Source organism: Quercus lobata, chromosome 11 (assembly GCF_001633185.2).
Source record: "Quercus lobata isolate SW786 chromosome 11, ValleyOak3.0 Primary Assembly, whole genome shotgun sequence".
Lineage (NCBI taxonomy): Eukaryota > Viridiplantae > Streptophyta > Magnoliopsida > Fagales > Fagaceae > Quercus > Quercus lobata.
Window position 1 is genome coordinate 54,575,955 of NC_044914.1, and position 12,991 is coordinate 54,588,945.

Sequence of the window (12,991 nt, forward strand, 5' to 3'; positions counted from 1 at the left end):
GGAATTGTAGATCATATGAACATGTGGACATAAATTTATGAGGGCAGAGCATGATCAGGAGCTAAAGCTAGAGCTAGAGCACATATTGTTGGCCCAATTCCTCGTAGCTTTTGGAAATAACGGTCAATTTACCAAAATTCAAGACAAGAAAAAGATGAAAATCATTTTTTTTTTACTTGAAAAAAAAATCCTTCAATCTTATTTGAAGCATTTTACTATAATCTCATTTGATGGATGAAATTTCTTCTTCGACCTTTTGTCAGGATCAATTTGTTTGAAAGATGACATCTTTTGGCTGGTTCGTATTAGATCTACACTAGATCTCAGTAATCCTTAAAATAAAATAATTTTTATAAAAAAAATCTTCTTTGCTCCTGGTTTTGTTTCTTATAAATTGATCTTCACAATACCATAACCCTAATCATTTTCTTAAGGGAGGACCACGAGATGCTCAATTCATCTATCAATCCTAGTCATCCACTTTATAATCCCCAAAAAATGCCAGACCAAAAGAAAAATATAGAAAGAAAAAGTAAAAAAGACAAATTTATCTGTCACATTCATAATCCTTTACAAGTTCTTTTTTGTAAGTACACGTTCATAATCCAATACAAGTTTATTATTAAAACCTCTGCAGCTGCATCAAGAAAATATTATCACCCTTTGCTTGTAAATTGTCTACACTGACGAAAGGGACATGGAGAGAGCACAAAACCTACACAATCATGCAGTCCAAGAAGTCTGGCCAGGAATCCAACGAATATTAAAAAGAACCCAATTGAGGGTCCAGACTTGCCTAATCGAGACACTATGGACATAATCCAAAGGCTGTCATCTTCTTGTGCATAATTCTCAAAGAAGTCGTCAAGACTTCCAGGGGCAGAGGTAGTCAGAGACATACGTTTGGCCACCAACAATATACATATTGTTTTTGAACCGTGCCAAGTATGTAGAGGGTCCCTTCTCGACTTTTCATATCGGGAGGAGCTGCTCTGAGTTGAAGCTGTTGTCATTCAATACCAAGTTCCAAGTGAGCAATGGCTAATGGCTGTCATTCAATTACTTGAAAATACCAAAACTTATTTTCTAAGTTTGAAGAAAATTAATAATTCACAACTGGAAGAGCAACCACAACGATAACAACAACAACATCATCATCCGAATTTTACTTTTAGCTCTTGGTGAAGAGACCCCACTACTTAGCAAACTAATCATGTAAAAGAAGAAAAAGATTAGGGACAAAGGCAAGGTTCTCTGCATTTTACCACACAAAATTTGAACTACCCTCCCTATGTAATTTTTATTGTTATAAGTAAAAAAATTGGACCCGTAATTTTACGATACTATTTGTCTGTTAAAAGAACAGGTTCACATGTCATATACAAGCAACCCACCAGAAACTTTAGACACAGTTGAAATCTTTAAGTAAATTGTATTTTTCTCGTTAACAAAAATCGTATTTTGTCAATTATTAACAAATAACTAGAAAGTTTATTTTTGATTTTTTTACCTTCTTTTCCTAGTCCCATAATTCTAATATTTGATCTGCTTGCATGTAGCTCAGCACCTAAGAACTCGATAGAACTCATTTCCTTTCTCCGCCTGGGGTTGATAATACTTCTTGGCCACATTCTTTTACTCCAAATAGCTCACTGATCTAACAAAAAATACAAAAATCCTCTCAATACTTTTTAACTACACAAATCTAGTACCAATGTAAGATATATGTTAACCATAAATAAAGAAGAGCAAAAGAATTACATGAGCTGGGGTATCGGCTGTCCGCTAAGAGAAAGGAAGAGGAAGAAGGTTGTTGGCTGATTGGGAAAAGATAGAACCGAGAACTGAGAACCAATGAAGGAAGAAGGAGAGTTAAGACTTAAGACGAGTAAAAAAAAAAAAAAAAAAAAAAAAAAAAAAAGTAGAGAACAAAATAAAAGGGAGATGGTGGATGTTACAGGGGGCATGGTAGTAGTAGGAGTAGGTACCATGAATAAGTCTATTGTCACAAATTTTGCCATAATTTTATTACAACTTTATTGTGTGGCGAATAATGACTCGCGAGTGATAAAATCATGGATCATATAAACCCACAATTTTATTTTCATCGCTTAAAAGTCGTTCAAAATTGTGAAAAAGTTTATATAACTGGACTTACTCGTATAGTAGGTACAATTGAAAAGTGAGGTGGCACTTCTTTATTTTTTGATGGGATTGCGTGAAATCTCATTGCTGGAAGAGATTTCATTTGGACAATGCTACCAAATGGTACTAAAATTTCTACCGAACCATTTTTCATTTTATTAACTAGTCTGATCGGTCAACGCGTGTTGTCGAAAGAATAGATACAAGCTTTGTTGTTTAAGCCATATGCATCATCTCTTTTCTATTTTCCCATTAATTTTATGATTAACTCAATTTGTTTTGGGTAAAAATGCAAATTTTACCTCAAAGATTAATAAAATTCATTTTAGGTTTCTAATTCTATTTTTGTTTTTATTCAACTAAGTCTTTTAAATTCAAATTTATATTCAATTAAGGTCTTTCAATTAATTTTCATTAAAAAATTTTTAAAAAGAAATTATGAAAAAATATTTTTCAACAATCAATTTTTTTAAAATTTAAAATTTTGGAAAAAATAAATAAAAATTTTTACCCTTAATGAAAATATTAAATATAAGTTGACTGAGAAGCTTTAATTATTATTGTTAAAAATGAGTTAAAGTATACTGGTACTTTGTAAAAGTAAAAAAAATAAAATAAAATTTGAAAAAAAGTGTATATAAAAACCAAAAATTTAAAAGAGTGTCAATAATGATTAACAAATCATCCATATGAATCACTTCATTTTTTTTATAAAAATTTTTTTTTTTAAAAATCACCATATAATTAGCGAGTGATTCTGATTTCCCTTTTAAATGTTTTACTCCCCTACTAGGATTATATGATAGTATTAGGGCTAAAAATGAACCCCAAACCCAATTAATTATTCCCATTAGATATAAATGAATCAACACCCATCTCCGCATAAGTGGTGAAACCAAACTCCTCATCAATTAAAATATCAAGCTACAATTTTTATATGAAAATTTACAAAACCATTTTTTTTCTAGTGCACTAAGATACTGATATTTGTAAAGAGATTAAATTCGATAAGAAAATGGTGTAAAACTTGGGTTTTACACCCTCTAATCCTAACATATCATATCATCACATCACATATTAAAGAATATGCACAATCATACTGAATTAATTCTAATACTAATATAAAAATCTAACCCAATTAGGAGTTTATTGAAATGCTATTAAATGTGGTAAGATGTACTCAATTTTAAGTGAAAAGTTAATACAACAATCTCTTATTAAATGATATAAAACATGAGTTTTACACCTTATCCACACTCATTTGAAAAACTATCACATTAGTTCAGAAATTCAATATAAAAAATAAATTAAAAATTAAAAAAAAATTATTTAAAAAAAACTCTATAAAAGTCACAGGCTTCACATGGGTTGCTATTTCTCATTCTACAACAGAGCTTGAAAAGGGTCTGCACTCTGTAGCCTTGTGACGTGAAATAGAAGTACGGATACGAAAAAGGAAGGGCCAACCCAGACCTTTCGCTCATCAGCAAGCACAAACAAAGGATAGGAAAAAAGAAAAAGGGCTCATAAATTACAAGAGAAAATAAGTATAAATAACCATCTGTTTTCATGTAAAATCTTCACTAGTTTGCTGACAGAAAAAAAAGAAAAAGAAAAAAGGAGTATCCTTCCTATGTAATTATAACCATCTGTTAAAAGGACTGGTTCACATGTCACGGAACCTTAGGCAGACTTAGCTATCACCTAGGGATGCAAACTCGTTGCTTCCCAACGAGCTAGCCAACCATCTAGTTCTCATTAAAACAAACAGTTAGCCATCTAGTTCCATCTAGTCAAACAACATTTAGGAATTAAACTCCTTTGTGTCTCTGATCTCAACACTAATCATCCCCCTTGTTCCAATATTTACCATTTGATCATATTCAAAGTTAGACTTGACTGAAGAAAATTACAATTCCATTGCAAAACTATTATGCAAAATAAGAATTTTTCCAGGCCAGGTAGAATAGAATTGTTAAAGCTTCTTACCAGAACTCAATTACAACATTATTAGCAAAGTTGAAAAACTAAATATTATTTTGCACGATCAATCTAAACTCTAAAATCCCCGCACATTTTGCACACAGTCAGTCTAAAATCCCTCATATATGGGTATCCAACTAGTTTATCGAAAACAACACAAAAATAGTGACTCTATATCTCAAAAAGGGTACAAGTAAAAAATTAAACAAAATATATACGTGTATTACTTCTCCTCCAAGCGTCGCAGCATGGACTCGGAAAAGCTTTGTTGCCTGCACATGTAAGAAAAATAAGCTTCTTAAATGCCATTATCTTCTGGTCCAAAAAGAAATAGAAGCAGTAATTATCTCCTGTTTTCTTCGTATTAGAAGATGGTTCAGCAATGCAAAATGTGCAAAATCTAATGTTAAGCAAGAAATTTTTTGTGTACAAGACATGTTCTTAAACAGAATCAAATTAAAGAAAGTACAACATGAATAACATACACAATTACTCAAACTCTGAAACGGTTAATGTTGATACAACTAAAATTTACAAATTAGACTAATCTGGTAGTTTGCAATATATGACCATCAAACTATAATATTGATGCAGTTCTATATCAATAATGTAACCAGTTTTTTGCAATCTATGACCATTGAACAATAGTTGTAATGGAAACAGTTATTACTCAGCATTCAAAAATAAGCCAGTGTAATTATTGTTATGTGTGAAACTAATGCATAATATAAGATACCATTCTATAGCAATAGTTTGAGGGGAAGATTAAACAGAAAGGTTAAGGCAACCAGAGTACCAGACCAGTAAGCCATACAAATACAGGGTAGATTTATTTGATATTTCAAATTCTATTTACTTGTGCAGGAGAGAGAGATTGGACTTACTTCTGTTCTCTATGTTTTGGACTAGGGCGAGAGTACTTTAGATATCCATCCCAAGGAACCTTTTTGAGACCTGCTCTAACAGATATTATGTCCCTTACCCTGCATAAGAGCACTTATATTTAACAAAAGCTATTCCAAATTTTGGGGTAGTTCTAAATCCAAGGAAATACAGCTCCATCATATTCGCAAGATAAAATGTGTGCCATGCCATTACTTGATACAACATACCTCTCTGCAAACTCTATGGCTGTCTCTCCAGGTTTTATATTTTGCGGCTCCAAGTACCAAACATCACACACAACAGCCCAGGATGTCATAAGCTGCAGCAGATGCATTGTGAAGGATTGCCTGCAAACAGAGCACATAATCCAAGAATACAGTATCATCCACAACATGCCAACAAATGTGAAAATCTAAGACAAAAGACAAAGGCGAACCCCAATGCAATCCACCTAGATCCTAGCATAAACAAGGAATTTTTCTCCCATGTGGTAGTTATAACACAAAACAATAACATGAATATCATATGGCTTTGCCAAGAGCCTTATAGAGCCTTAGAGCTCAACTGGCAACTCTGGATGTTTCTAATAGAGGCATTCAGGGTTCAAATCCCCCTCCTCCATTGTAACTATCAATTTATCAAAATATCAGATGGTTTGATCTTTGGCAAAGCCATGTCCCAAGATAAACACATCTACTGTTCTTTGCCACTCCATCTAAAATGCAGGGGATGCTTTCAGTGCATGCTTATCAAATTATCAAATTAGTGAGCTATAAGCAGTTCCTTACTTCCTGCTGTTCCAAAAAGCATCAACGAATATTTTGTTGTACTTAATAGCAACTGGGCAAACAGTGCAGCCAAGTTCAAATGCACCCTACAAATTATTCATATAGAAAATGAGTTAAAGAAAACTGAAGTATTGAGAACTCAAAGAAAAAAAAAAAATTGCTTTCCCACTAGAGAAAAGAGAGAGGAAAGGAAAGGGGGGATTGTTTTTTTCAATAAGTCAATTGTTACAAGTAAAGGATGGGGGTTTCAATCCCTGGTTCTCCTCCTACAGAGACCAGGCAAGGCCAATGAGCTACAAGGCTATTGGCTGAAAGAAGAATTGTTGAGAGGTAAATTATAGGAAAGAAATATGAGTTTGTATTCTTATCAACTAGAAAAGCAGAACTTCATTAATTGCATTTCTACAACATTAGATCATATATATTTACCTTCTTGAACATAACAGTGTAGTGATTATTTACACAAGTTCCCTCCGGAAATATGAGAAGAGGGTTATTTTCAGCGCCTTGAACGTGATCTCTCAACCTGAATATACAAGTTTTTGTTATCGTGAAATAGATGATGTTCTGATAAAAGAATATTTTTACATTGTTAATATCACTTACTTCTTTGCTACAATTTCACGATCCTTTGCCTCAGAACGATTGAACTCGATACATCCTACGCTCTCTAATATGGTGCTTTGCAAGAGTCCTACAGAGAAAGAAAAATTAAATAAATCCTTCATGTCCATATTTTTAAGAGTAATTCTGGCTTCCATTTATATACCCTAAATATAAATGGTCCAGTGCAAAATTGTTCACTAAATATAGAATATATACAGCAAATTAAATGTACTAAAAATCATTAAAGCCAAATTTGTTTCAATTATAAATGTATAAATTTGGTGAATTATTTCCACCTCCAAAACTAGATGGGCTGCAACTCAAACGTAAGAGTTTCAGAACACACAGAGACTATCACTCAAGAATGCAACTTTTCTACTCAAACCAGTACACCAGTGTGTGTTCCTCTAACATGAAACACAAAAACAAATCCAAAGATATGGATATTTCTGTCATTGATGTAGTGACAACAACAGTATTCATGTGTGAGAAGACATTTTAAAAACTACAATGCAAATTTTTTTTTCTTGTCTATCTAAATATTACAATCAAATCATGAAACTCAATAACATACAGGACAAGTTGGGAGCAAAAAATTCTATAAAATTTTATCCTAATGACACAAGAAATATGCATTTGCAGTTTGAAAACCAAAAAAAAAAAGGACAAAATCTACCGTCACAATACATGGACACTTCCAACTGCATGCTGTAGTTCTTTGTATCACTACCCTCCCCTAAAAACACTTTCTTTTTGATAAGTAATAAAGGTATATTGAAATAGCGCAAAAAGGGTGTGCCACCCTAGTACACCAGTTATGGATAAACAATATTCCAAGGGTACTAGGAAATTTTTGAGAGTAACACACAAGACAATAACCATAAGTCATTACTGAGAATGTAATTCCTTATTTACAGTAAAATCACAATTTAAGTACAAATTTTGGGAGTAAACACTTACCAACCCATCCAGGATGCTTCTGCATAATAACAGCAAATGCAGTCATCTGTTCTAGGATGATGAAATCAATCATGGAGGTGTGATTGGCCACAAAAACCTGTTCAACCCATAGATTGAAGCAAAATACCATTCATTAGCATGAATTATGTAAACATGCTGTTAATGAAATATCAGGTGACATCCAGAAAAATAAAAATTATAATCAGGTATACCTGCTTAGGCCGCATGCTAGGCTGTGGCCCATGGTATTTTACAACCCCAGTCCATGATGCAACAAAGAAACTGCAAATTAACTCCACCAAAGACCTCTGAAGATAAGGTAAACATGGAATATGTTAACATGCAAGACCAGAACTTTAAGACATTAATGTAATATGACAACATAGAACACCATGGGTCCCTTCCAATGATTTTGCATGACCATGGATTCTATCATATTCTCCTACATTCCTATTAGTATGTTACTGTGGGTGCTTTATCTATTCCTAAATGATCTTGTAATCTATTTTTTGTTCATAATTCAATAGTTGGGGAAGGAGGATTTGAGCTCTAGATGTCACCGTTGGAATATCAGGAAGTGCCAATTGAACTACAAGACTCTTGGCCTAAATGACCTTTTATTTATAATAATGCATTATGTTTTAGTACAAAAGGGTTCTACTGCAGAACATCTTTGAATTGGTACATTAATTTGGAGAAAAAATGGTACATGCATACAGCATACAAGAGAGAAGTTTATAACCAAAACAACAAAGTGCTCACTTATAAGTATTAAAAGTTTGCAACACCTGCTGCTACCAATAGATAGAAACATAGATAACAAAATTTATCAAAAAGATGAATCCAAAAAGAGTATAAGATATACCACAAAAAGCAGAGCAATAATTAGATGAAATTTTTAAAACGTAACATTCCACACCTCAATCTTTTTTCTCAACTTGTCATGCCCTTTTAGCAGGAAGTGTACAGGAATATAAGATGAAAGGAATATTATCCATCCAATTGTCAATATTAGAACCCTGCACATTCAATTAAGACAAATCTCAGATAAGCAAAATCACACAAACCCATTAACGAGGCAAAATCCTCATCAGGACATTATTCATCACCATTCACTGCCTTTCCCAAAATCCCAATACTTATAAAACATATTCCAAAGCCCAAAATCCAAGCCATTTTTAAAACAAAAGAATTCCCAATATCTTATCAAAGCTTTATCTATATTGGGTGAGATATCCAAGGGCACTATTTATTTCAATGCATAATATAACATGAAGAAGCAACATCAGTAAAGGGCTAACCTCACAGGGAATAGAATGAAATATCGAATTACAACCCCACAACACCATAACGGAAACAAATACACATTCCAATTCCACGGTTCCGGAGAATTCGACTTGAAGCATCGTGTAAATGAGTCCTGCCCATTCATTATATATATAAAAATAATAATCAAATAAAATAAAAAAAACTAAAACAACAACAACAACAAATTTCTTAAATTACAGTAAATACCAATACAATTAGTAATTCTTTCTAGATTTTCATTTTGCTAAACAAACGTTAATAAAACAAATACTTAACATTAATTTATATTTACATAGCACAATTCATTTCTCATATAATTGGAAAAAAAAAAAAAAGAAGCTTACATCGATAATGGCACCAGCAGCCTCAGTTAAGGTAGGAGAAATGTCAAGCAAATCACGGCTGCAAAAGATAATTAAAAAGAGATATGTAAATTTACCGAAGAACAAATTCAGAATCTTGCAACAGTCACATCAAAATTCCATTATTTTCTCAGCAACCAAACAGAGAGAGAGAGAGTAGGAAAAGAAAAAGTACAGTCGGAGCTTGCCGCGGGGCTCTTGGATGGAGGATCCGGAAGGGAGATAGTCTTCGAGGTTGGGTCGATCCAAGTCCAATTCCAATTCGGAGCTTGAAGAGCTCAGCTTCTCTATCTCATTGCTATTGCTATTCATTTTCTCTGTTTCTAGTCTCTACGCGATGATAGGCACAGAGCAGAGCACCTTTGGGTTTGGGTTTTTCCTAATTTACATTTTTTTGTGGGGTTTTCTATTTTCCCGACTATATTCTTTTCGTATAGTATAGTAAAAGCAAAATACTTAATAATAATAATAATAAATAAATAAATAGTTAAAATTTTATATTTTATATTTTCGTTCTCAAAAAAAAATATTTATATTTAATTTGGACTAACACAATATTTTAACCAATTATAAATCTAGTAATGCTAGATACAAAATATTTTTTACAACTTTTCTTTTTCCATGATCTATTTTGATTGGCGTTCGTGATGTCATACTGGAAGGTGATTCTAGAATTGTTTATAATGCTATCTGTAACTATTCCCGGGCCCCATCTTCAATAGCTGCTGTGACTCACGGGATTCAGGACATTAGTAAAGAGTTTAGAAGTGCTGACTATTCTCATGTGTTTTGACCCAAAAAAAAAAAAAAAGACTATTCTCATGTGCAGAGACAAGGAAACATGCCGGCTCACATTTTAGATAAATATGCATCTAGCATAAATGATTATGGTGCGTGGATTGAAGAGTATCCTTGCTGTATTATGCAAGTTCTTATCCATGATGTAAACTCTTTTTTGTAGTCACAATAAAAGTATATCTATCTTTTGCATAAAAACAAAAAATCATAACTATTTGTGTTATACGTTATGAAAAATATTGTATCAATAAATCTTTTGATTTACAGATTTTTTTTTTATGACACATTACCAGTGATGTTTTTTTTTTTTTTTTTTTCCTTTTGAAAAAAAAGCTGTAAATGTTATGAGCGATGTTAATATTTTTAAAAGGTAATATTAGGCTTGTTAGCTGTAGAAACGTAAAAGTGAGATTATTTCAAACACAACTCTTTTTTTTTTTTTTTTTTTTTTTTTTTTGCCAAAGGCCTTGTAGTTGAATTGGCACCTCCTCATGTACAAAGTACTTGGGAGTCTAGAGGGGAAATGGTTCGAGCTGCGGGATTAGCAGTATGTTGTAATTATTTCTCCAAAAAAAAAAAAAAAACTCTTTTTTTTTTTTTTTTTTTGAGAATCCAAACCCAAAGGCCAGCTTTATTGAATAGAAAGGGAACTACAAAGAGTTACAAGATACAAGGGGAGCTATATTATCAAGAATGGATTCAATCCAAACCTGTAGCTCATTACCAAACTTAGATTTTCTAGTAAGAAAATGGGCAATTGAATTGCCCAATCGTTTTACATGAGAAAAACTACAAAAACAAAAATCACTAGCTAAGACAAGAGAATCATTAATGACATGACCAAACTTAGGATGGTTTGAACCTTCATCCTTAAGAGCATTTGTTACTGTATCAGCATCTCCCTCAAAAGTAGCTTCAAAAATACTCATCTCCTTAGCAAACAAGACCGCTCTTCTACAAGCTAAAGCTTCAACAATGGCTACGGAGTTAGGGAGAGGAATTTGCTCTGCCAAAAGCACCAATCACAATACCCTTAGAGTCACGAATAACCACCCCCAAACCAACAGCTCCCATCTCCTTGAAAAGAACCCCATCAAAATTCACCTTATAAAACGAGGATATGGGGGGAATCCACCTGACATAATGAGAGTTAATCTATCTATCTATACTATTAATAACATGATTTTTTATTTGGTTTTCAACATTTTGAGTACTAAAATACCCTCACAGAAATTCTTAAATTCTCTAAAATACTCTTATATTTTAGTTAAATAATTTTAAATTAGAAAATACAAACTAGTTAAAAGAATAATTTACTGTTCCTAAATTTTAGGCATTTTTTCTTTTATCTTCTCTATCTGAATTACCACTTTTTTAAATTTTCAAACTTTACAAATAACTTTTTTTTTTTTTTTAATTTCACACACTTTTTTTCCTTTATCTTCTCTATTTGAATTACCACTTTTTATTTTAAATTCAAAATTTCAAACTTTAAACCCACGTACAAATAAATTTAAAAAAAAAAAAAACACGTAGAAAAAGATCATAAAAATTAGGACACTATCTTTATTTCACTTTTAAAAATTTAAAAAAAAAAAAAAAAAAAAACTCATTGCACACATGTAGCAAATAAAAGTTTATGGATTAAGTTTTGAGATGACCAAAACGTCAACCTTTTAGCATCTTATATTATTTAAGGCTATGTCTATCATGAATACAATATATTTAAAAGAAAACAATTGGGACTTACTTTTAGCCATCAAAGGTGAATTGTCTCCTGACAAATTATTTAACTCCTATATGATATGCTTATCAAGTTATTTTACTTATGTATAATTGTACAGCACGGGGTCCCAAACCCACTTGGGCCTTGAACTTCAACCCTACAATGAGACCCATGACCCTAACCCCTCCATCCGAAGTTGGGCCCTAGGCCTACTAAGGCCATGAGCTCAAGCCTCATGCCACTATGCTTGATCCAAGGCCCATTGGACGTGCAATCTTGATCTATACACATCGTGATTAATAATTAGGGGCCTGCCCAGTCAACTACATCTCGAACGGGAACGTGATTGCTTGGGAATACTATATCTCAACTGACTGGTATTACCCTAGAGAATATCGCTACTGAACATCCCTCTTGAAGTGGGAACTAGTTCCAAAGCCACTACTACCACTTCCAACTAAACGCCCACTTAAAAGCAATGAAATTGGACCCTCTTGCCCACTAATAACCTAGAGTAATCATAACCCCTCCACCAATCTTGAACTATAAATAAGAGATGGGAATGAGGGAGAAGGGGGTGGTTGAAAAAGGGCTAGGGGGAATAGAGAGCTGAAGACATAAGGAAAGTAATACGAGAGAAAAGAGAGAGGTTTGTAAGATTAGGTTGAGTTGTTGGGTCTCTAAGTGAAGGACTGCTCATAGTAGAAAACCCAAAGCCCACATTACAAATAGATTGTGAGCCCAAGTGGTGAACCAGCCCATACGCCTCATTTTTGGTACGCACAATAACATTTTAAAGTTTTATTTATTTATTTATAACTATATTTTTATCACACTTTTTTTTTAAGTTAAATGAACAATTAAAAAAAAATTCTTCAAAACCAAACTTAAACCAACTTTAATTCCTTCTCAAAAAAAAAAAAAAAAAAAAAAAAAAAAAAACTTTAATGAAAGAAAAATATAATTATAAAATGTAATCTAATTTTTTTAAAATATTTGTTTTATCAATACAAAATAGTTAGGAGAGAAATTTAACATAAATAAGAGAGAGGATGTTTCAAGTCATTCTTGGGGAGATTCTACTTGCATACTTTATGCTTAAAACGCTTTTCTTTTTTCTTGTTTCTTATTAGTTTCTCTTTAATTTTTATTTTTTTTATTTTTTTTATTTTTTTTTGCCATTGAATTAGAATGCTATTTTCTGTTCAAACAAAAAATTGTATACAAAACTTGACTTTACCAAATATTGCCAATTAATTATTTTAAATGGATGGAAACGACTTAATCCAAGTCAAATAACCCCTTTGGCTTTGAGACGTGGTCTTAAACTTAATTGCTAATTAATTAATTAAAAATGGATGAAAACGACGTATATTATATCCCAGTCAAAAGTCAAAACAATTCCTTTGACTTTTTGGGACATTGCTTTT

At 32.4% G+C, this 12,991-nt stretch overlaps 1 protein-coding gene and 1 long non-coding RNA gene across 2 annotated transcripts; both read right to left on the minus strand.

Moving 5' to 3' along the window:
* Positions 1-800: 800 nt before the first annotated feature.
* LOC115967857 lies at positions 801-1,824 on the minus strand. Its single transcript, XR_004086571.1, has 3 exons — positions 1,762-1,824; positions 1,511-1,657; positions 801-1,003 (listed from the first exon to the last, which is right to left on the minus strand). It is a non-coding gene; the product is annotated as an uncharacterized LOC115967857 (long non-coding RNA).
* Positions 1,825-4,045: 2,221 nt separating this feature from the next.
* On the minus strand, positions 4,046-9,431 carry LOC115967303 (glycerol-3-phosphate acyltransferase 9-like). The gene is made up of 12 exons (XM_031086379.1): positions 9,213-9,431; positions 9,020-9,077; positions 8,669-8,787; positions 8,287-8,386; positions 7,580-7,675; positions 7,368-7,464; positions 6,408-6,495; positions 6,231-6,327; positions 5,802-5,887; positions 5,241-5,360; positions 5,013-5,111; positions 4,046-4,400 (listed from the first exon to the last, which is right to left on the minus strand). The coding sequence occupies exons 1-12, from the start codon at positions 9,347-9,349 to the stop codon at positions 4,352-4,354; spliced, it is 1,146 nt and encodes a 381-aa protein (XP_030942239.1). The 5' UTR covers positions 9,350-9,431; the 3' UTR covers positions 4,046-4,351.
* Between the last annotated feature and the right edge of the window lie 3,560 nt (positions 9,432-12,991).

Excerpts from the sequence above, each read along its gene's own strand:
- LOC115967303 (XM_031086379.1), bottom strand. The coding sequence starts at position 9,349 with ATGAATAGCAATAGCAATGAGATAGAGAAGCTGAGCTCTTCAAGCTCC. Across the intron at positions 8,387-8,668 it reads TTCATTCTATTCCCTGTGAG|GGTTCTAATATTGACAATTG; the intron begins GTTAGCCCTTTA and ends TTGAATGTGCAG. Across the intron at positions 6,496-7,367 it reads GAAGCATCCTGGATGGGTTG|GACTCTTGCAAAGCACCATA; the intron begins GTAAGTGTTTAC and ends CTTTCTCTGTAG.